Source organism: Pagrus pagrus, assembly GCF_965226575.1.
Source record: "Pagrus pagrus genome assembly, chromosome: 9".
Lineage (NCBI taxonomy): Eukaryota > Metazoa > Chordata > Actinopteri > Spariformes > Sparidae > Pagrus > Pagrus pagrus.
The window spans coordinates 10,127,430-10,149,392 of record NC_140193.1 but is presented as its reverse complement, the minus strand read 5'-3'; the positions used below and the strand labels follow the sequence as shown (position 1 = coordinate 10,149,392).

At 40.0% G+C, this 21,963-nt stretch overlaps 2 protein-coding genes and 1 long non-coding RNA gene across 3 annotated transcripts; 2 read left to right on the top strand and 1 right to left on the bottom strand.

Moving 5' to 3' along the window:
• The first annotated feature begins 6,676 nt into the window (after positions 1–6,676).
• Positions 6,677–12,608, top strand: LOC311262353 (UDP-glucuronosyltransferase-like). The gene is made up of 5 exons (XM_084361689.1): positions 6,677–7,631; positions 9,332–9,463; positions 9,739–9,826; positions 9,923–10,142; positions 12,031–12,608. Exons 1-5 carry the CDS (start codon positions 6,771–6,773, stop codon positions 12,314–12,316), a joined length of 1,587 nt encoding a protein of 528 aa, XP_084217815.1. The 5' UTR covers positions 6,677–6,770; the 3' UTR covers positions 12,317–12,608.
• A 3,545-nt stretch (positions 12,609–16,153) lies between these two features.
• Positions 16,154–18,223, top strand: LOC311262374 (mast cell protease 4-like). The gene is made up of 5 exons (XM_084361713.1): positions 16,154–16,234; positions 16,326–16,473; positions 16,796–16,937; positions 17,236–17,496; positions 17,630–18,223. Exons 1-5 carry the CDS (start codon positions 16,177–16,179, stop codon positions 17,795–17,797), a joined length of 777 nt encoding a protein of 258 aa, XP_084217839.1. The 5' UTR covers positions 16,154–16,176; the 3' UTR covers positions 17,798–18,223.
• Positions 18,211–21,167, bottom strand: LOC311262376. Its single transcript, XR_014623239.1, has 3 exons — positions 21,017–21,167; positions 18,477–18,515; positions 18,211–18,345 (listed from the first exon to the last, which is right to left on the bottom strand). It is a non-coding gene; the product is annotated as an uncharacterized lncRNA (long non-coding RNA).
• Between the last annotated feature and the right edge of the window lie 796 nt (positions 21,168–21,963).

Genomic DNA, 21,963 nt, shown 5'->3' with positions numbered 1-21,963 from the left:
GATTTTTATCACCTGCCGAATCTTTGCGAGACTAATCGACCAAACGTTCTTTAGTTAAGCTTCAATAGCCGTGACAGAATCCAGTGATTTGTGTCGGAGGGCGATGAGTCGATCAGTGAAACACGAGAGGAGCATTTCAGAACAAAATGTCTCTGTTTGTGCCGCCGAGGCAGTTTCAGTTCAGTGTGAAGGTATCTCATTGCAGTTTCTTTCTTTTCAACTGTGTTATACAAGGGTCAGACTCTGGATTTAATGCACTGCCTGCCGTCCTTTCTGTGGGAATAGTCACACTATTCAGTTAAAACATCACAGACACATTTACATCACAGACACATTTAAATCTTTCTTTTTTGACAAATATGTTGTATTTTCTGCATAATCGTACGCTTCGTATTAAGCACACAAAGCACTCAGCATATCACATAAAGGCACTCTGAATACAGTGGAAGGAGGACACCTACAGCTGTCGTACTTCAGAGTGTATAGAGTACAAGAATCACAGCTTGGTGGATAAAAACAAATTAAGCAACACTTTATATTAACATAACCTGCCAGATGTGTATGTAAACAGCTATTCATTTTCACGAACGAGCCCCAAATCTTCTCAAAAGTGCTGAATTTACCCTTTACTGCATACAGTGTGTGAGTTGCTCCAAAGCGAGACATTTCAAAGAATCCATCAACTTTGCTTGCTTGGTCTATGAACAGCAATTTCGCTTAGAGGAAAGAAGACATAACCATCTTCTATAGATTATTAAGTTTACAGTTAAATGGGGGGAAAAAAATCCAAATACAAACAGTTTAGGGCATAGTGGAAAGGTCTCTTTTATTGCAGAGGATAAAGCTGTTGTTATCTCCTTTTAATACCCAATGAAACAAGCTGCCCTTGTGTATACCACAGGTGTATTAGGGTTGATACCATGGAGTAAAACTGGCGTAATGCACAGTTTCTTTATCCATTTGCAATGAAGCAATCTGAACTGAGTGTTAATAGTTGAAACTTGAGCTTGAAAACACATTTAATTATGGTTTTCAGTACCTGATCTACTGTCAAGTTGCCATCTGACTCATACCTAACACGTCCTGATCTGACTGTTTGAGATCAGTCCATCCATTTCACACGTCCGTCGTCTGAGAGTTGCATTTCTTTCCGTTTTTATGTCACAGGTTTAATGAGTCATTTTTTTTATCATATAAACATTAAAAAGGAGTTTGATATAAACTATTCTTTGTAAAAGACAAAGCAGGCACTGCTTTATTTCATACTTTTTACCAGAGCCCGACCGATAGCTGCAGCGCTTCCTCAGACATGGTTATCAAAGACTTGTGAAGATATTGTCAAGATATGTAACTTGATTGTCTAAAATGACATCAGTGCACTGAAACAATGAACTTCTCTGGGAATTTAATATTTTTCTGGATTCAAATATCTGCTTTCAGTTTTAATATCGGCTCGTATCGCACAACATATACAGTAAATGCTGATTTAATGGCTCTTAACTGTGCTGATCTGATATTGTTCCAAACTCAAATACCACTCATCCATATTTAATCTGATGTGTTTGAGTGCACACTGCACAGAGATGCTTGTTAGCCTTTCTTTCCTACAAATTGCATACATAAAAACCGCCCCTTCTGTAAACTACAGACAGTATATATAGTTCATGGTGAGAAAGCTGCAGACAGTCAGGACTTTTAACTTACACCCACTGTCCTGAACCCTGAACACTGATTGATATCGGGCTGTCATTCATTTTAATGGCCTGGATTTCACCTCTGTAACAATGGATATCATGTAGTTACTTAAAAGGGATGATATGTAACTGATTAGGAGCCATTACACAAATGTATCAGGGTTTCATGCCAGGAGTGGTCAACATCGCTTCAAGTGATAAGAACATACAGCTCGCTAGTTATTAATTAAACATTAACGCTGAGTGTCTGTTCACTTCTACCAGCCAGAAATCAGGGCAGGTCAGTTAAGTTCAACTCGTGAAATAATCAGCAGAATATAACACACAAACAACTTGACATGGACTTTGAAATTGAATTTTACCAAGGAGCCATATACATCTATTTATATGACAGCAATGAATTGTTAAAAGGAAGAACGGTCCAGTGTTTAATCAATTAATCAGTCTTATTAAATGTGCAGAATCCCTATTCATCATGGTTTGAATATAATAAATCATAGAGTTTAACATAAAACAACCATCTGTCTGTTAAAACAGGCTGAGGAAGAGCATGTTGATGAAAATGTCACCATTTTGGTGCATCAAATAAGCAGATATTAGAGACTTGCGGTGTGCAAGCCATCATTTGCTTAATGGTTTGCTCACTTTAACTCAACGCCTGGCCTTTTGATTCGGTTGTGCACGTACACTTTTTTACAACAGTAGGAAAATGCTCTGAAGGCAACTGATCTGTTGTCATTTGAAAGAATGACCCGGATGCCTGCAGCGAGCGAGTGAAGAGGACGTGTTTGTGCATATGGTGAAGTTAGCTCTGAGAAGTAAGATGGTGCATGTCAGGCCTTGTAAATCAGAAGAAAAATTTTAAATCAGCTTCAGTTTGCACTGATAACCAGTGAAGATCTTCTAGTTTTTGTCAAAACTCTCGCTGCAGCATTCTGACTTCTAGAAACACAAGCAGGGAGACTGAACGAAACCAGGCAAAAGGGCATCACAATAATCAAGAGTGGAAGATTCAAATGCATGGATTATGTTTCCAACATCACACAAGAATAAAATAGGTCAGATTTTAGCAATATTACTCAGATGAAAAAATGTTGTCCTGGATATAGCCTTGATAAAAATGAGACTCAAACAAATGGCCATGTTTTTAGCTTAGAGTTTGAATGTTTAGCTAAATAAAACACAGTCCTGCACAGGGAGACGTCTACTGGGTTAAAATAAATATCACAGAAAATATCCAATTGGGCACGTTCTCTTTGGCACCACCGTCTGGCTGAACAGTACAACCACGTCATAGTTTGTCATGAAAGGCTCTTTTTATATGTCTTCAAAGCAGTTAAGAAGTCAGATGTTCCTCTTTTGTAACATTTTAATTAAAATTACACTGTGGCTGAAAATACGTCTGTCATAAAATGCTCAAAATATGAACATAACTGACACAAATTGTGCACGCAAACAGACAAAATCCCTAAAAGCAGTTTGTATTGATCTGACATTAATTATGGTTTTCATTTGTTACAACTGACAGGCACCGGCTCGGCTGCAAACTGACAAATAAGACACGGTATCTTCGTATTTTCCAAAACGGCACATTGCATCAGGTTGTCAACATGTTGTCATTTTTTTTTTTTGTGCTAATTTTGTAGCTGCATTCTCACCTTTTAAGAGCATGTTATAATAATTTTATTCATGTTAAGGTTTGTTCCACAACCTGTCTCTGAGCTGCACATGATTGGAGCTGGAGATGTTCATTAAACGGGATCTGTCTTGTAGTGATGACAAAAATATTTTTAACTCTTCATCCTCAACAACATTTTTAAAATATCCCTCATCACCAAAGCCCTCTCACTACATCAGTGTTCGTATGAGAGAAAACAAGTAAAATATGAGCAAATAATAGTGCTTATAGTTCCAGCCACCAGACCATGAGTCACTCTGCCTTAACTTTAAACTAACATCCGTGCCAACTTCTCACTGTACGAACATGCAGCAATGTTTTTAAAGGGATTTAAGGTTTAGTGGAGAATCAGGTCCGGACTCCTGCCGTATCATACTCATCATTAATTAACTCTGCACATAACATGTCTGAGGTGCCAAAGCCGTGAGAGAAAAGGGGTCAAGGACTGTGAACAGGTTGTGAATCTACAGCTCAATCTCCTCACGCACAGTTTTACATGCAAGAGCCTCGTTACCCTGCATGCACTCCAAACGTCTCAGTAAAGGTTTTGCCAGGTTCAGACTGGCTGTGCATATTCATTCAAGTTTAAGAGGTGAGTGGTAAAGCCTCTAGAAGTTAAAGGTGCACCATGTAGTTTGGGGGAAGATCTTCATTGACTGGACAGTGACCCTGCCACCTTTCTAGCTTCAAACAGTGTTCTGGGGACCTTATTTTCCTCTGAGAACAGCTTGTTTATTCAGTTATGGAAAAAAGCTCCAAAACTACGCAGTGCCCCTTTAAGGCATGGACCTTTAAAGGTGGGGTGAGCGCTTTGGGCTGGTGGGTCAGTCAGAGCAATGATTGTTTATTATTGAGGGTCATCACCAGGTCGTCAAACACCAACGACTCCGGGATGACACTCAAGAATAAACGATCTTTCTCCCCAATCACTAATGTCTGCTTTAAGGTCTCAGTATGACACCTGAAAACCACTGAACCACCTGAAACTGAGTCTGAAACCACTGGATATTTATGGAGACCCTGGGACAATTTCCAGCTGTGCTCGTGGAGGTGTTTTATAATGACACGTTGTGACACGTCCAGCCTGCTTTGTTGTGACAAAGCTGGGTTTTTCCTAACCCTAACCAAGCGGTTTTTGCGTCTAAACCTTACCAGACAAATAAAATTCTCACTACCAACTCTCAAATGCTGCAGCTTGGTGTCCTCAAGCTTCAAAATATGACGCTCTACCTACTCCTCTAGCACCTCTAGTGTCAGATTTGGACATGAAGGGCTCTGCGGTCAAGTTAGCAATTAAAGATTATATGCTTTGTCCTGTTACGCTTTCAAAGTAAAGCGTGCTGACAAACAATTCACTAATTATGACATGACTTTTGGACTGTTATTAACAAAAACTACTTGGTTAGGTTTAGGAAAATATACCTTCACAGAAGTGTAAGTGACGTAACTCACTCTAAAACTCACCTAACCACCCTGACCACAAGGACTTTTCTCACTCTTTATACCGCCGCAGCAGAGAGGAGCTTCAAGGAGTCAAGCTAGAGCAGCAACCGCAGCATCAAACTTAGAAGCATAAGGCCACTGGCAGGCTACTGTAGTTGATGTGTTGGGAGTCAGACAGGGCTGACACACCAAAGCACAGTGTTGTCACAACAAAAAAATAGAAAACTAAACCCAAAAAGAGTTTCAACATATTTATGGTCGCTGAAATGTATATTGTTGACAATTATTATGAGGATTGGGTTTCGCTTCCCAAACACTTTATTTGTGTTTTACTTGTTTGTACACAAGGAAAGTGGAGCAAGCAGTTTGGTGAAAAATGCACCAAAAAAAATTTAAAGATGCAGACAGCTTTAGACTATCTCCATACTAACCCAGATAGAGCTGAATGTTCAGAGTGAAATCTTCCCATACTTAAACAGCTAATCAAAAAGAAAAACAGTGCAGCATGTTTTATGTGTAACTGTCAGCAAACAGCATAACTGTAACAAGTTGGACAGACAGCCTGGCTACTCTCTTCAATTATTTAGTTCCCCCTAACCAGGTCTGGGCAAGTTCATGTCGTCGTTGTGCAAAAGGTTCGTTTTCCCCTGCGACACTAAGCATGACAGCAGCTTTTCCAGACTTTTGCTGTTGCGAAAAGCTACATTTTCAGGCATGAGAAATAGAGAAATAAAGGATGTTCTTTCAAATTTAGCCACTTTTATGTGGTCATTGTCTTAAAAGTAATACTGTTTATTATTTTTTACAAGAATAGTTGGTCATTCCCCTTAATCTTCAAAAGCATGTGTTTCCCTGACAGGACTCCACATATTGTTGTTTACATTGTGGACAATTGAAAAAAAAAAAGCACAGACAGCAGTTTGTCGGATAAGAGAACCTGGTAGTGGTGTTCGTGTCTTTGACCCATTAAAGCTGAACTTCCTGATATTCTTCTCACGATTGTCTTGTTCTTAATTAATTTGAATGAGGTAATAAGTGAAAGCTTATCTCAATTACGCAACTAGCGCAGGGTTTTATAGGGTAAAGCAAGTCAGAACCGAGGGTAAAATTCCACAAATAACAGAGTTTGTTTGATGTTATCGTCCCGCTCCAGTGAAGGAGGGTGTCGGTGTCCTATTACCGCTGGCTTTGCACGCTACTGGCCTCTTCACAATGGTTATAGGTATACATGTTTGCGTGTGAGCAAGGAGGGTGAAAAAAAAGTAGGGCATATACGCTTGCACGCATGTGTCTGGATTTCAGAGGGAGGAGAGAAGGAGCAGCCAAAGTAAACAGAGAGGACTTTGCACCAATCCGAAGGTATTACGGCAAACATGCACAGCCACCGTGACTTGCAAGTGTTACTGATCGGACCCTGCAGGAGCAAATGAGGTCATATACAAGCAAAAAAATGCATTTTGCATGATGAGTAAATGGAATAAAGAAAAAAAAAAAAGCATCTTTGCTACTCATATCCTAAAAAACACAAACCTTATTTCTGTTTAAATATTTCATTTGAAAAACAGTGTATTAATCCTTAGACTGCATTTTTTTTTTTTTACCTTCCATAAGAAAAACTGAACCACAAATTATAAAAATACAAACTAAAAGTTGTATGCTTGTCACTAAATGTTCCATGTAAATGAATACACAAGCCAGTTAGAAAAATATGCACAGCCCCATAAGAGAATGATTAACTGGAGACAAACTCTGAATGGTCGGTTTTCCACAAGTTCCAGTGGGAATCTCCTCTCTCTCTGTCTTCCTGTGGTTATATAATAGCCCGCCTGCACACAGAGCCTTAACTTCCTGCACGATTTAAACACACACTCCCTCACACACACATAAAGCCTCCTCACAACAGCAGCTTCCACTAGCTCTCAAAACAAGCCAGCTTGCAGAGCACAGAGGAGGCAATGAGCAGCGGGGTGTGGTTTCCTATGCTGGGGCTGGTGGCCTGGCTGTGCTGCCTCAGTCTGGGGCCCGTTCAAGGGGGGAAGGTGCTGGTTCATCCTGTGGATGGGAGCCACTGGCTCAGCATGAAGATACTGGTGAAGGAGCTCGCCCGCCGGGGCCATGAGGTCTTGGTGCTAGTGCCTGAAAGCAGCCTGTTGATGAAGGGCTCAGAGAGCTACAAGACGGAGTTCTACAAAGTGCCCTTCACCAAAGCTGAACTGGATGCTAATTTTGATGAACTGAAGGAGTCAGTGTTTCTCAAGCCACCAGAAATCACAGACTTGTTCGTCAATGTGCAGCGTTTGGTTTCATTTACTTCAATGCAGGTGACAGGTTGCGAGAGTTTGCTGAACAACAAGGCTACAATAAGTCGACTGAGGAAAGAGGGCTTCGATCTTGTGCTCACAGACCCCTTCCTGCCCTGCGGCTCCATCCTGGCTCATTTATTTTCCATCCCAGCGGTTTATTTCCTCCATGGACTTCCATGTGAGCTGGATTCAAAGGCTAACCAGTGCCCTTTGCCTGTTTCCTATGTTCCTGTGAGCTTCTCTGGTAATTCACCTGCCATGACCTTCCCACAGAGAGTCAAAAACATGGCCATGTCTTTTCTGGAGTCCTACCTATGCACAGTAATGTATTCCAGTTTTGATGACCTGACCAGCAGGCAAATAGGAGACGGCATGACTTACAAGAGACTTCTTGGTGAGGGTGCTTTCTGGCTTCACAGACATGACTTTGTATTTGACTGGCCCAAACCTGTCATGCCAAACACGGCTCTAATCGGAGGGATCAACTGTGCAAAGAAGTCTCCTCTGCCAGCGGTGAGTATTTCAAGAATGTATCTAAACATCTGGATTCACTTAAGGCAAATGACATAGCCTTGCTTTGCGTTGAGACCTCCTGAACTTTGAAAAACACAAGACCACCCGTAATTATTTGTTTTATATTAAAGGAATAGTTCACTCAAAAAAAAACAAAGATTCAGTCATTATCTACTTACCCTCGTGCTGATGGAAAGTCAGGTGAAATGATGTAGTCCACAAAGCATTTCGGGAGCTTCACAGCAAAACAGAGTCGCAGCATTCTCCTAAACAACTGAATTAGATGGGGACTTGTTTTTTTTTTTTTTTTTAATTGAAAAAAATAATATGGCTTTACACAGTTTGTCTGGCATAATCCAAGTTTGATATCCAATTTGATTTTAAAAGATGTTATTTACATCTTTAACATTCAGTCAAGCTAAAGCTTTTAGCTCAGCTGCTACAAAGAGGATTTCAGCTTAAAAAAGGTTGTAAATATTGTCTTTACAAATCTATCTGGGATCTCTGGGCTGCTGGAGAGTTGGATAACATCGGATGAGCTGTTTGGAGCTGTTTTATCTTGTTTTTCTGGTTGTTTTCTTACATTTTACAACAAGTCCCCATCTACTTCAGTTGTTTAGAAGAATGCTGCAAGTCTTTTTTTTCTGTGAAGCTCCAGAAATGTTTTGTCGACAGTGACACTTCACATGACTTTCTATCAGCGTGAGGGTGTAGATAGTGACTGAAATTTCATTTTCGGGTGAACTTTTCCTTTAACAATTGATAGAATGACAACATAAATACAAAAGGGGTTGTTCATACAGTAGTAACAGACTCATGGGTATTATTACCCAGAGTGTCTCTCTGAGCTCACTGTTATGATTGCACAACCTGCAAATTCTGCTCTCATCATCACTTTTTTCAGCAGCAATTGGTCAACTCATGTCAGGAAAAAAAGTTAGCAACTTCTTAAAGAGAAAAAAGGGATCATGTAGCATTTAAAGCATTTTGAGAGCAAAAAACAGCTAAAAGGAGAGTGAAAACTTAGATGTGGCCCAGAAACACAATCCCAAAAAAGTGTTAATGTAGTGCTGCATCTGCCCTTTGTGTGTAAAAAGGTACACAACATATCACTTTGTCAGAAATAACTTTAAACTGATATGTTGTTGTTGATTTATTTGATGCAGCTTTAAATCTTAGATTAACACAGTTTCTTACTAAACAAGACCTTCAGTAATAATTTTCAGTGCTACAAGACTGTAGTTTCATGCTTCAACTGAATTATGCAGATAAATGTCACTGGTGCTGAAGATTGTTTTGACATTGTGTAATGATTTCCAAGAACTGGCTCATAACATTGTGAAAGAGTGGGTTTGTCTGCTCCTCTCGAAGATTCAGTGTGTACGAAATCTGAGCCAGGAAAAGCAGAATTCTGGAGTTTGGCCAGCAAGAGAGGAAATGAGGGGCCCTGTGTTAACAAGTGGAACAAGCTCTATAAAAGCAAAAGAAATGTGCTTTAGGATTACTTAATTTGGTGCATCTATCCTGAATACAATGTTGATGAAGATAATGTATGGCTGCGGTTTTCAGATGGAAGTGATATAATGTCTGCACTCTCATTGATAAAATCCTTTTAACCTGAGCATGCATACAGTGCATTCTACAAACTGAGAATTTTTGAATGTTTCTGAGTTTTTGTGTCTTTTCCCACCTCCCTGCAGGACTTGGAAGAGTTTGTAGAGGGCTCGGGAGATGACGGCTTTATTGTCTTTACCCTGGGCTCAATGGTGGCCAACATGCCTGAGGAGATCGCTAAACGGTTCTTTGATGGCTTTCGGCAAATACCTCAAAGGGTAACGACGACCTGAACTGATTAAACCACTCACAATCCAATCACTCTATGCAAAGAACTCTACTGATAACTTTTGTTAGGCTGCTCTTTGTCCTCTTCAAGCAGGACAAACATTTACACTTCAGCCAGAGAATTTCAGCCTAACATACTGTATGTTAAACCCCAATCAGCTTGAGCCATAGGACTTTGTCCCCAGGCCTTGCCTTCTTGTAAACATGCCAAACCCTCACTGACATTACTTTTACTAGGCGTTAATTGAAAAGGTTTATTTTTCAGGTTCTGTGGAGATACACTGGAGTCGTACCTGCAGATGCACCCAAGAATGTCAAACTTATGAAATGGCTACCTCAGAATGACCTCCTAGGTATGTTGAGGTGCTGCTATCATGTCATAAATCTTACCATTCAAGCTAATCAACCCTGTAATCCTGTAATAATGGTTCACCTCCTGTACTCCTCAGCCCATCCCAAGGCCAAAGTCTTTATGACTCACGGAGGGACCCACGGCATCTACGAGGGTATCTGTAACGCTGTACCCATGTTGATGTTCCCACTGTTCGGGGACCAGGGGGACAACGTGCACCGCCTGGTGACCCGGGGCGTCGCAGAGAAACTCAGTATTTACGATGTGACGAGTGAAAAACTGGTGGCTGCACTGAAGAAAATCACCAATAACAAAAGGTAAGATGGAAATCATAAAACACCCCGTAGATTAAAATGAAACATGCCCTATGGAGTTTTCCACTTGTTTACGTTCAGTGTTACTCACTAAGGCACACTGTGTGTATCCTTGAGCTCTAAGAAATGTGAGAATGCATTTCCTTCCCCCTAAAAACATTTGCAAAGCTGACTTTTTAAGTATTTTAAATCCTGTATTGTTGTTTTTGATTGTGCATTGCTGCATGTCTTAGCATATGCACCTACATCCTCATGTGCGTCACACAAAATAAACAAACATTACACTAAAATCAGCCCATATATGCAGGTAATAATAGGCGATTGACTCCTTTCCCATTGCTAAGAGGCATGTTTGCTGTTTGTTTGTTTTTTTTCTTGTGTGTCATATTCATCATCACAAATGCACCAGAAAAACAAGGAACAGTAGGAAGTAGTGACACTTGTTATAAAATCTATAACCATCTGAATTAGACAAATCTTTTTTTTTCTGGGCTGACGATGGAAGTTGCTAAGGAGTGAGACATCTCGCCTCTTTCTCATCTCTGTTGAGAGCTGCACATGTGCAGTACCAATCTGGCAGCTGACAAGGCTTGTATAGCGACACGGAAACCAGTGCAAGACAACAGGGATTACTTTTCTCATATTATTTACTTCAGTCTGTCCATGGCACTACTAGAAGTCAGATTCACCAGAGGGAACCTTTAAGCTGGTGACTTGTCAAAACAGTGATTTGTTATTTGTGTTATTTGACAAACTTTATACTCTAAAATCCCTTGCACACCCACTAGCATCTGGCTTCTGTCTTCAGTTGGAAAAGGTACAATCAGCATTCATTCCCATGTGAAATGACTCTGCAGTAAAGTCCAGACATTGTCTTGTAAACAGTTCTCTACCCATCTCCTTTCAAGCAGAGCTCAAACATTGTTCAGTTGCCACTGAGGTTGAAAGAGAGACTGAAGTAAAAGATTAAAGAAAAGTAAAAAAAAAAAAAAAAAAAAAAAAAATTAACTTGCTTCCATGCTGCTTTCATTGCTGCTCCCTGTTTTTAGCATGTTTGTGATTTTGAACATGAACCACCAGAAACAAAAACAGAAAGGCAAACTTATCCCCCGGCAATGGTTCATGAATCAATAGCATATACACGCTAATACACAAGCAAAGGTACAGCTTTGTCTACTTGAGACTGTTTCTCTGTCAGCTCTCTGCACATACACACATTTGGCTGCCTGATTAGACCGCTTATCTGGACTATGTGGGTTTGTACATTCTGTACCTGATCAACATCTCATTCACCTCTGTGTTTGTTATTTGCACTCATAAAGGCACCCTGTAAAGCTCTGAACAAACTACAGTTATGTGTTCATCCAACAAAACACACCGCCTGTATGCTAGAGGTCTTACAAATGTGTTGAGGGCTGTTTTTTTTTAATTGTTTGCTTGCTGGAAGTTATTTCTTCATTGCCTTTGCTGGTGTATGGCTGTATTTGTTGGTGCATAACCACACACTATTAATACCTTGAAATAGTGTACGTCCTCCTGCGTGTGCATGATTCAAACAAAACACGGATGTGCCAGTAAAAACATTGACCCATGGTGCCTCTAGTGGTCAAAAACTCCAGGGGTACCCTTTAAGAAATGGGAAATATACACCTTTATCATTCTTATTAATTCACGGCATTTGCTGACATCGTGTAATTGGTGTAATTAGTGGGAGGTTTAATCAGCATGAAGAAGTGAAAAGACAGGGGTGGTCTTTGTTTGGATGTCTGAGTCATTTTAGTGAGTGATTTTATATGTGGTCTGTGAGGATATACTGTACTGTAGGTCCTGTAGTGATCCAAACTGGAGATTAGAGGATCTAAATTTGTTTGTAAATTTTGTTTTTCCGTAGTTACAAAGAGAAGATAGTGGAGCTGTCTCAGGTACACCTGGACCGTCCTGTTGAGCCTTTGGACCTGGCTGTTTTCTGGACCGAGTTCATCATGAGACACAAAGGAGCCTCACATCTAAGGGTGGCTGCACACGATTTAAACTGGATTCAGTATTATTGCCTGGATGTCATCGGCTTTGTGGTCATCATTCTCCTGACTGTTGTGTGGTTGACACTCAAATGCTGCTTGTTCTGCACCCGCAAGTGTTTGAGAAAGGGGACCGCAAAGAAGAAGAAGAAGGAGTAGTTTTTCTAATGCACCGCCATTAGGTTTATAAATTCTGTAATGAAATGAAACACTGCAATCATGTGTGTGTGTCTGTGTATGTACAATACATGTGTGTTTGTGAAATCTCTACCAAAGTGCCATTATTACATCGTCTTTAACACATGTGAAACATGTTGAGTGATTGTATAAGTGACTGAAATAAAATCAGTCATCTTGGATTGTACCTGCGTTCTGTTGAGTTTTATTAAATGTACCTGCACCTGTGAGAGTATCTTGTGATACTGTCACTGTTGCATGGATTAAAAATATAGTGACTTTGGTATTCTTAGCAAAATTGCAAACACGGCATTTGACCTCTGGGTGGAGGCAGAACACAAGACAAAATTACATACAAACCGAATAACCATACTGTGTGATATCTTGTTTTCAAACCTTACTAGTTGTTTTGTGTGACCTCATTTTGTTGAATGAAAAATCCAAAGACAGCCATGCAGTCTCAAAATTATTATCATTAATTCATTTTTCTTCAGGTGCCAGCGTAGTATGCACAACTTGTTTTTCTCCTTTAAAGGATAATATCACCCAAAAATTACAAGTCAGTCATTATCTGTTCACCCTCTTGCTGATGGAAAGTCTTCAACTAAGCGGAGGGGAGTTGCAGGCTTCAAACCCAGTGTGGGAGTGTCCTTACACAATCGTTGGGGCCACGTGTGCGTCGCTGACTCAACCAACCAACTGGTGGGTTCAGGTGTGAACTGGTGTTAAGCTGTCTGGGGAGGTACTGCATTGTAGGTGGGTGATAAGTAGCGTCAAAGGCCACCTCCTCTGTTCAAAGACGGTCGTTCCAGTTTGACGTAGATGGATTCTTTTATGCCTCTTAACCTTTAATTTGACATCTGCAAACTGCAGTCTGTTCATAGGTTTTCTTGATGAAACAGTGAAACCTTGAAATCCTCGTCCTATAATTGTTACACAGTACAAACACTGCTGATATTCTTTATTATTGTGGAGAATGCACCGTAAAAGAGATGCTAAAAAATGAATAGGTCATCCAAAGTGCTGCAGTTGCCTCAGTTTGAATATTGTTCCCCTCTTACTAACTACTGAAGTCATCCCACTCGTATGTTTTACAGTCTGTGGTTACCCGCACGACAATAGCTGCAGCCTTTGCTGATGCCCTCTCTGCCTTTCTTGCACTGGTTGGGGTCATGCTCGTGGAAACCCCATATTGTAGCTCAAGCAGTACTGGCATGTCTTCCTGTTGAAATGTAAACTTCTGCAAAGAATTTGTACAGCACAAGCAGCACATGTGGCCACTGAAATGATGGTTGGATTAAGAATTGCTAAACGGGAACCTAGATTTCTTACCTGTTTCAATAGGCCTTTTATCCTTTTCATCATCTCAATTAGCTACATTTAACAATACTGCCATACATGCTTGAAGTCAAAAGATGAATTCCAACTCGTCTACTCAAAATAACTGACTGCCGAAGATCCCGGCCTTATCTGATCAACGGTTCAGTTGCAGATCCACCTGGGCCGTTCATGTTTCTGGAAAATGTTGTGACCAGCAGCCTCAAATGACATTAGGGTCATTTAATATGGCCATCTGCCCTATCAAGATGGCCCCACAAAATGTCTTTCTGTTGCAGCTGAGAGAGTGCAATATTTCATAACGATCCTGCAACAACATTACATAATATTTCCACACATCAAAGCCTGCTTCAGCTCCACCTATTCAAAAGGACTTGTGGGAGTGCTTCAGCTGCAAAAACCAAAAGATGTCCGGGTAAACAAAAAGGTTGGGACTGGCATCGACCCTGTCTAAATAGACAATCATGTGTTTCCAGATCACGTTTTTATTGAACAATTACAACGAGAACTTAGATAACCTAAAAAATACACAGTCCACAAACTGTCACATATCTGTTCATAACCCTACACTAGCACAACTCCAACAACTATTGCTGATAGAAATAGAAATAGATAAACACATTATTTAATGTCTTTTTTTTCTCAAATGAGACAAATTTTCATCCCTGAGTTTCAATTGTATACAGAAACCAATAATTATCCTAATCACAATTTTGTCTTTTGCACTGATTCTATTGGTTGTATGGTTGCAGATCTTAGGAACTGACTTAATCCAATGCACTTGAATTTCAATTTGCTGTTCATTCAGTACAGCCAGTCAATGGCTACTTTTACTGACAGAAACAACCCAGCATGCACTCCTCAATCTGAACCTCAAAGGCATCCTGATTGGCCATGTTTCTAGCACACCTGCCCACAAAGTTACCGTTGTGCGAGGAGGAAGGCTGACCACAAAAGATGGTTGGGGGGAGCGCTGCCAGCATGACTGTTCAGCACGCACTCCTCAATCTGAACCTCAAAGATATCCTGATTGGCCCGTTCAAATCTATGATGTGGGAAATTAACAGAGCTCATTGTTTCTAGCACACTTAAAAGCATTGGGTTAATTATCCCAGAGTGGGGTCAACACAGCACAGACACAATACTGAGTTAACTTGACCCAGCACTAATGGGATATTTCACAAAAACATCCCTTCAAATGGATGGGGTTTTTTTCTCATTTGTATGAGTAAAATGAACCCTGTCCCCCCCTGAACCCTGTCAGGTGGACTGTTTTTTATGACCTGCCATTGTACTGACTGGTAACAGAGATGACTACACAGACAACTGGGAGTTTAAATCTTCATTTATGTGATCACAGCCATCACGATAAACTTCAATATGTTGCAGTACCAGATGTGAGGTAAGTAGGCTGTATGAGCTGAGCTGCTAATGTTCTGTCATACATGTGTTTTGGCCACAAAATCCCTGTAGCTCCATCTAGTGGTCAGTAGACACAGTGGGCATATGGCATATAAGGCCTAGAGCTCACTTGTAATGTTTTTTCTTTTGTTTAAGATATTTAATGAAAACTCAAGTCATGATAATTTATAAAAATCACTTTTCTGAATGGATAATCAGATATCATTCTTCTACATTTCCTGAATGTGTAGCCAAGTATATCATAACCCTCCCACATAACCTAATTTCCCCTCTGGGATTAGTAAAGTTATCTATCTATCTATCTATCTATCTATCTATCTAATACATTACAGACCATTTCTTAGTTTATCAGGTTAAGTTTATGGCAAGCAAAACAATTTTGCTTGTTTCCACCCTCTTTTAATACTAAATTTAAAAACTGTACTCAAACTTTTATAGTCTGTCTTTTGGAAAACCACATAGAGTAATTCTAGACAGGAAAAAACAGCACTATGAGCGGTTTATGTACGTGTAGGTCAATGTTTGAGGTGTGAACACCTTTGCTCACATTGTGGTTAATGTGGCCTTTTCACAGTTTTTCATTTTCCTTTAACCTGAGCTGTCTTTGTTGAGAGTAACTGTAGCCTATGATGAAAAAATATATATTTTTGATTATCTAAAGTAAATATGGACCTTTTTGATACTTTTTTTGATAGATTGCGCAAGTAGACATGACATAAATCTAGAACTTTAAAAATTTACAGAGATTTTGAATTAAAAAAAGTTGATTTTAGCTGTAACATGAAACTAAATTCCCACATGTAGAGGCACACAGAAACAGACGGTGTATGATACAGTGGAGTGCTTCACATTTAGATTATTGCTGATTGTATGTGCTCCAACTCAAGTGACAAGTTGACAGTTTTGTATGGTTTTATAAGAGGCTCTTGCTCATGCTACGAGGTGTGATCTCATGTCTGCTTTGCAAGAATGATTTTGACACCAGCCCACAAAGTTTCCGTTGTGCGAGGTGGAAGGCTGACTACAAAAGGTGGTCGGGGGGAGCGCTGCCAGCCAGACTGTTGAGCATTTACTTCTATCCGATGACCATGATCCACGTGTACTGCATAATACTCCTCTTTCAGCTGCTCTCACCTACTGGTAAGATGGAAATGACTATAAACTATAACTGATTTTTAGGATTTTGCATTTTGTATTCTGCATTTTAATTTACCTCCTCTCGTCATGTAAGGGGCTTCTGAGAGTGGCATCGTGAATGGCAGAGTTGCAAAGCCTCATTCCAGAGCCTACATGGCATCACTCCAGTTTCGTGGACACCACTCATGTGGAGGGATACTTGTTCGGGAGGACTTTGTCCTGACTGCTGCACACTGCAAACAGTGAGTTCAAGAAGAAAGTTTTTTTGTCACAATCAGTTAAAAATCCTAATGGGCACTACTTATTTAGTTTGTACTTAGTAAGATAATTATTGTATTACCATTACTTGCTTTTAATAGTTTAATGTCATATCATTCATATATCATATTATAATATAGGAAAAAGAGATATTTTCATTTGTACCTCAAAGTCAGTGTGGCTATATTAGACTTATATTGGATCATTCATGTTTTCAGTCCCTTTCAAAATGTTAAGTGCTAAGATTGATTGACAAGTAAATGTTTTTACATTGTTCATTGTTACATTTGTTCCCTTGTTTGTCAGAAAAAAACAAAAAATGACAGTGGTTCTTGGAGCACATGACATAAGCAAGAAAGAGAAAAGTCAACAACGTATCCAAGTGGCGGAGTACATTAAACATCCAAAATACGATGGAAAGTTTGACAATGACATCATGTTGCTGAAGGTAAATAAAACTGTGTAGTGTTAAATTAATTTCTGTGTAAAGTAGTTTGTATAATGTAGTTGATGCTATTATCTCAGTTTCAGTTTCTCGTGTCTTTTGTAGAGTTAAACCTGCATAAAGTGATTTAACACATTTGCAGTGAAGCTGGTGAGGATGTGGGGTCCAAGTGCTTTAGCTAAAACCTCAATGTTGCTTTAAGAGGAAATAAACACATTGAATTATCCTACAGAGACATTGTTAAAACAACAAAAGAAGCAAACTGCTGTGATTTCCAGTCCTCCTCTGCTCTCTTTTACAGTTAGAAAAGAACGCCACACTCAATAAGTTTGTGAAAACTATTGGACTACCAAAGAAGAAAGGGAAAATCCCAGCCAACATTAAATGTGCCGTGGCTGGATGGGGCAGAACTGGACAGGACAAGCCCGCCTCTGATGTGCTGAGGGAGAACACAGAGAAGATGCAATTCAGCTTTGAGTGCAAACAGATATGGCAACAATACTTTGATGAAGATCGCATGATATGCACCAAATTCACCAGAAAGGAGGGAGGGGTATGCCAGGTAAACCTGAAACAAGTACATGTACCATTATATACAACTAAGTACATCAATAATGCTTCAAACATGGAGAAAACTGTTTTCCTTTATTCATACAAAACAGGTAATCTCAATCTTTCTGTTGACTTTTTCATAGGGTGATTCTGGTGGACCACTCATCTGCAACAGCAAGCCTCAGGGTATAACAGCTTTCACCTTTCCAAAAGATTGTGATAATCCCAAGTACCCCCATGTTTTCACTAAAATCAATTCCTTTATCCCCTGGATTAAGGAAGTGATGAAGGGAAAGAGGAATGTTGCATGAGCCACTCATTCATAGGCCAAGAATACTTCCCTTTCTTCACTTACTTACTTAACATGGATCAGTAAAGCAAACATTTAGAGAGAATTAATGGTCTTAGTTTTGAAATAGAGTTCATTAAGATGGGTTTTGTGAATGTTCTGCATGTGGAAAGAAAAGCACAAATGATTGTATCGGGGAATTTAAAACTTTAAATTTACAGCATTTCTTTTCACATTATCTCGCTGAAGCTCTTAATTTCTAAAATTCCTGCGCAACTATGTACATATTCATCCGCATAATGCTACAATTCAGTGTTTTGCAGCACAAGTTGAAGTCTTCATATAATAGCAGATGAAAAAATGGCTTTGATTTAAGAATAAGTGGCAGTGAAAAAAAAAACAGTAGGCGGAGGGGCGGTGGAGCAGGTATAGAAAGTCTGATAGTGAGTGTGATGGTTTACTCGTGGTGTACAAGCCCAAAAGCATTTACACTCAAGCCACAGACCACTGCTGTCAGTCATAGTGCAAACTTTTGAAGTTGAAGCGTTTTCTGTCTGTGGAGCCCGTCATCTGCAGAGGAAGTGAAAGAAATGTGCTATTTTAAAAGAAAGAGTTGGCCTTAAACTCTTTTTACCAAAATAATTATGACGTTGTATTTGCTGATGTTATTGTTTTTATGACTGAAATAAAGACTGGCTCACCTGACTTGGATCTCTTGTGAAATATCTTTTCTCTATTACCTGTTGTTAGGAGAGAGGTTGAGATTGGGAGGTGAAAGTCTTCTTAAATACAAAAAACACATATGTACATTGAAAGAGGGAACTTTGTACTAAAAAAAGACAGGTTAACAGGTTAAGAACTTGGTGCAAGTCAATGATACAAGAAATGACATGATTTTCTTATAGTATGTCATAAAATACTGGTTATATTTTTAAATAATCATGTTAAAAAATCTTTGTCTTACATTTATTTTAAAAAAAATACAGTATATATATATATGCCTGCCTGACATTGTGAAAGTTGCCATTTTGGACTGTCATATTCACAATGAAACTCAATTCAGTGGATTGCTTCACATTTAGATTATTGCTGATTGTATGTGCCCCAACTCAAGTGACAAGTTGACAGTTTTGTATGGTTTTATAGGAGGGTCTCACTCATGCTGCGAGGTGTGATCTCATGTTTGGTTTCCAAGAATGATTTTGACACCAGCCCACAAAGTTTTCGTTGTGCAATGTGGAAGGCTGACTACAAACGGTGGTCGGGGGGAGCGCTGTCAGCCAGACTGTTGAGCATTTACTTCTATCCGACGACCATGATCCACGCGTACTGCATAATACTCCTCTTTCAGCTGCTCTCCCTTACTGGTAAGATGGAAATGACTATAAACTATAACTGATTTTTAGGATTTTGCATTTTGTATTCTGCGTTTTAATTTACATTTTCTCGTCATGTACGGGGCTTCTGAGAGCGGCATTGTGTTGGAACTGTTTTTATTTGTATTTGCAGTAGTATTTTCAGGCCTCTAGAGGGCATAGTTTGTTTATTTATGTGTTTTTACCATAGTCTGTATCAGCCAATACCTAGTTACAGGAAATGGTAACAGTAAGTTGCTCTTCTTCTGCTCCGTGCTGAGAGAAATGTTTTTAGCACTCAGATGCTAACTCTTCCTCCAAGAACTTGACATGAAAATAGACACAACTACATTCTACACTGACAGTAAAGTGGTGTTAGGATACATAAACCATCAGCACAGAAGATCCCAGGTATATGTAAACAATCGTGTACAGAGAATCAAGCAATCTTTCCTACCAGACCAGTGGAGATATGTCTCAACAGAGCGCAACCCAGCCCATCATGGCTCTCCGTCTGTAGCATCAGGGAAGGTCACCACCAGCACCGCGTGGTTATGTGGGCCAGCGTTTCTTTTGCAGCCTGAGAGCACGGCCCATTTGAACTCATTAACCCAGAGTCACTCTAATGTGACAGTGCTTGCCACGACAGTGTCTACAACTCATTTGGGTTCAGCACGCTTTGAGCGCTTCTCTAAGTGGACATCCCTAATCAAAGCAGTAGCTCACCTTCATCAAATCTAGAGAAGACACCAGTTGTGCAGGCTGGCACCTCTGCAAGACAAGTCTCACAGATGAAGCTTTAAGTCAAGCAGAACGCACAGTGATCAGATGTGTCCAGCACGAAGTGTATTCAGAAGAAATGAAATGCATCATGGCAAAACGAGATCTGTCCTCCAACAGTTCTCTTCACAAGCTTCATCCAGTGATTGATGAAAATGGCCTACTGCGGATTGGAGGACGCCTTGCAGAGTCAAAGTTGTCAAGTCATGAAGCCAACCCTCTTCTGATCCCAGGCAAGCATCACGTTGCCACACTGCTCATCCGTCATCATCATGTGGCTGTAAAGCATCAAGGAAGGCACTTTACTGAGGGAGCTGTCAGAGCAAGTGGCTTGTGGATAGTAGGAGCCAAGAGGTGTATTAGCAGCATTATCCATAGATGTGTGACTTGCAGGAAGCTACGAGGCAGAGAGGAGCAGCAAATCATGGCAGACTTGCCAGCCGAACGTTTACAGACTGACCCCCCATTTTCTTATTGTAGCGCTCCCCTCAGTAGTCATATTGATAAGGGCAGGGCTTTTGGGTTCTTTTAAGATATTTATCGAATATTTTTAACCCTGATTAACTCAGTTTTAATTATTATCTTGGATTTCTTTTTAAAGTACACACGTGAAATGTTTTTTAACCTACCTATGAATTCACCCTTCTTAAGTTATAGTTTTAATAGGAGATTTTTAACCAAATGGGTCTCAATAGGTCTCTCTCAGAATGAAAGGATAACCTCTTTCCAGGTAAGTAATAAAGTAACACACACAAGGTTTTAGAAAAATAAGTCTCAATTATTTACTTAAGAAAATCACCAGTTCCAATGAAATAATAAAATTAAATAAAATTATGACTGTTCTTTTCTTAAACCTTCAAAATAAAATGTCCCTTTTCTTCAGGAAAACACTATAAACACTGTACAGTATGGATAAGTTCAGAAACCCTCAATTTACCAAGTTCAAAGTCACTTAAACACAATTTGTGGGCCCACACACACACACACACACTAATGCACTATCTAAAGCCGGCAACTAAAAGTATTACAAAACCAAAATAAAGTAGCAGGCCTGATGCTGTGCTCGTTTTCATTGTGGCCCAAACTTAATGGCCGATGGATGATACCTGAGTTGATGTTCCTGTCTGTCCTTACTGCAACAGTCACAGATCAGCATCTCAACACGGACTCCGTCGGTTTCTCTTTTCTCCTTCCACGTTTCCAGAAGAACTCACCGGCAAAGTCCTGGTTGCTTCAAGCTCTGTCTTCAGGTCGAAAACAGCGGATAAACCCCTCAATCTGTAGACTGAGGGAATCAACTTGAACTGTCAGTTCACTTGTAATGAACTAACTCAGTCCTATACTTCCAGGTGGCTAAGCGTTAGCTTTAGCATTAGCAGTAGCACAAAACTAAACAGTCTCGGAAGTTCGTGTAGAACTTCCTCCCGTTTCTCAATATGCAGCTTGTCACTCTTCTCACTGGTTGTCGTGCAGACAATCATAAGACACACATTACACACTGGTTTGTGCACTTCTAACTCACAACATGACTCAGAAAATCTCTGGGTCAGGCTCACTCCTTAGCTACATCTTGCCCGCTCTCTTCTAGCCTGTCCTGAGGTGTCCCCTCCCCCTCGACCGTGCTGAAACACCTGAGACCTGACGCTCCGGCCAATCGCTGTTAACCCCATAAATGCTGGTTTAGACAGTTTTCAGGAATACATCATCTTTCTAATAAAACAATAAACATATAACAATTTTTAGATTGCTTTTAACATTGTTATACTAACTTCTTAAATGAATTCCAACCTTTTTAATCACACTACTCATATGCTTTGATTATTAAATGATATTGCAGTTACAGCTATTATTAATGCAAGACCTTTAGTGCCTGTCTCCTCTGACCCAGAAGCTCCTCTGATCCTAACCCCCTCAACTCTACTCACCCAGATGTTTGGTGCACTCTCACCTCCCCCTGGAGACTTCACCAAAGCTGACATGTTTAAACATCAGTGGAAGAGAGTTCAAGTTCTTGCTGACACTTTCTGGGTTCGATGGCAGAAGGAATACCTCA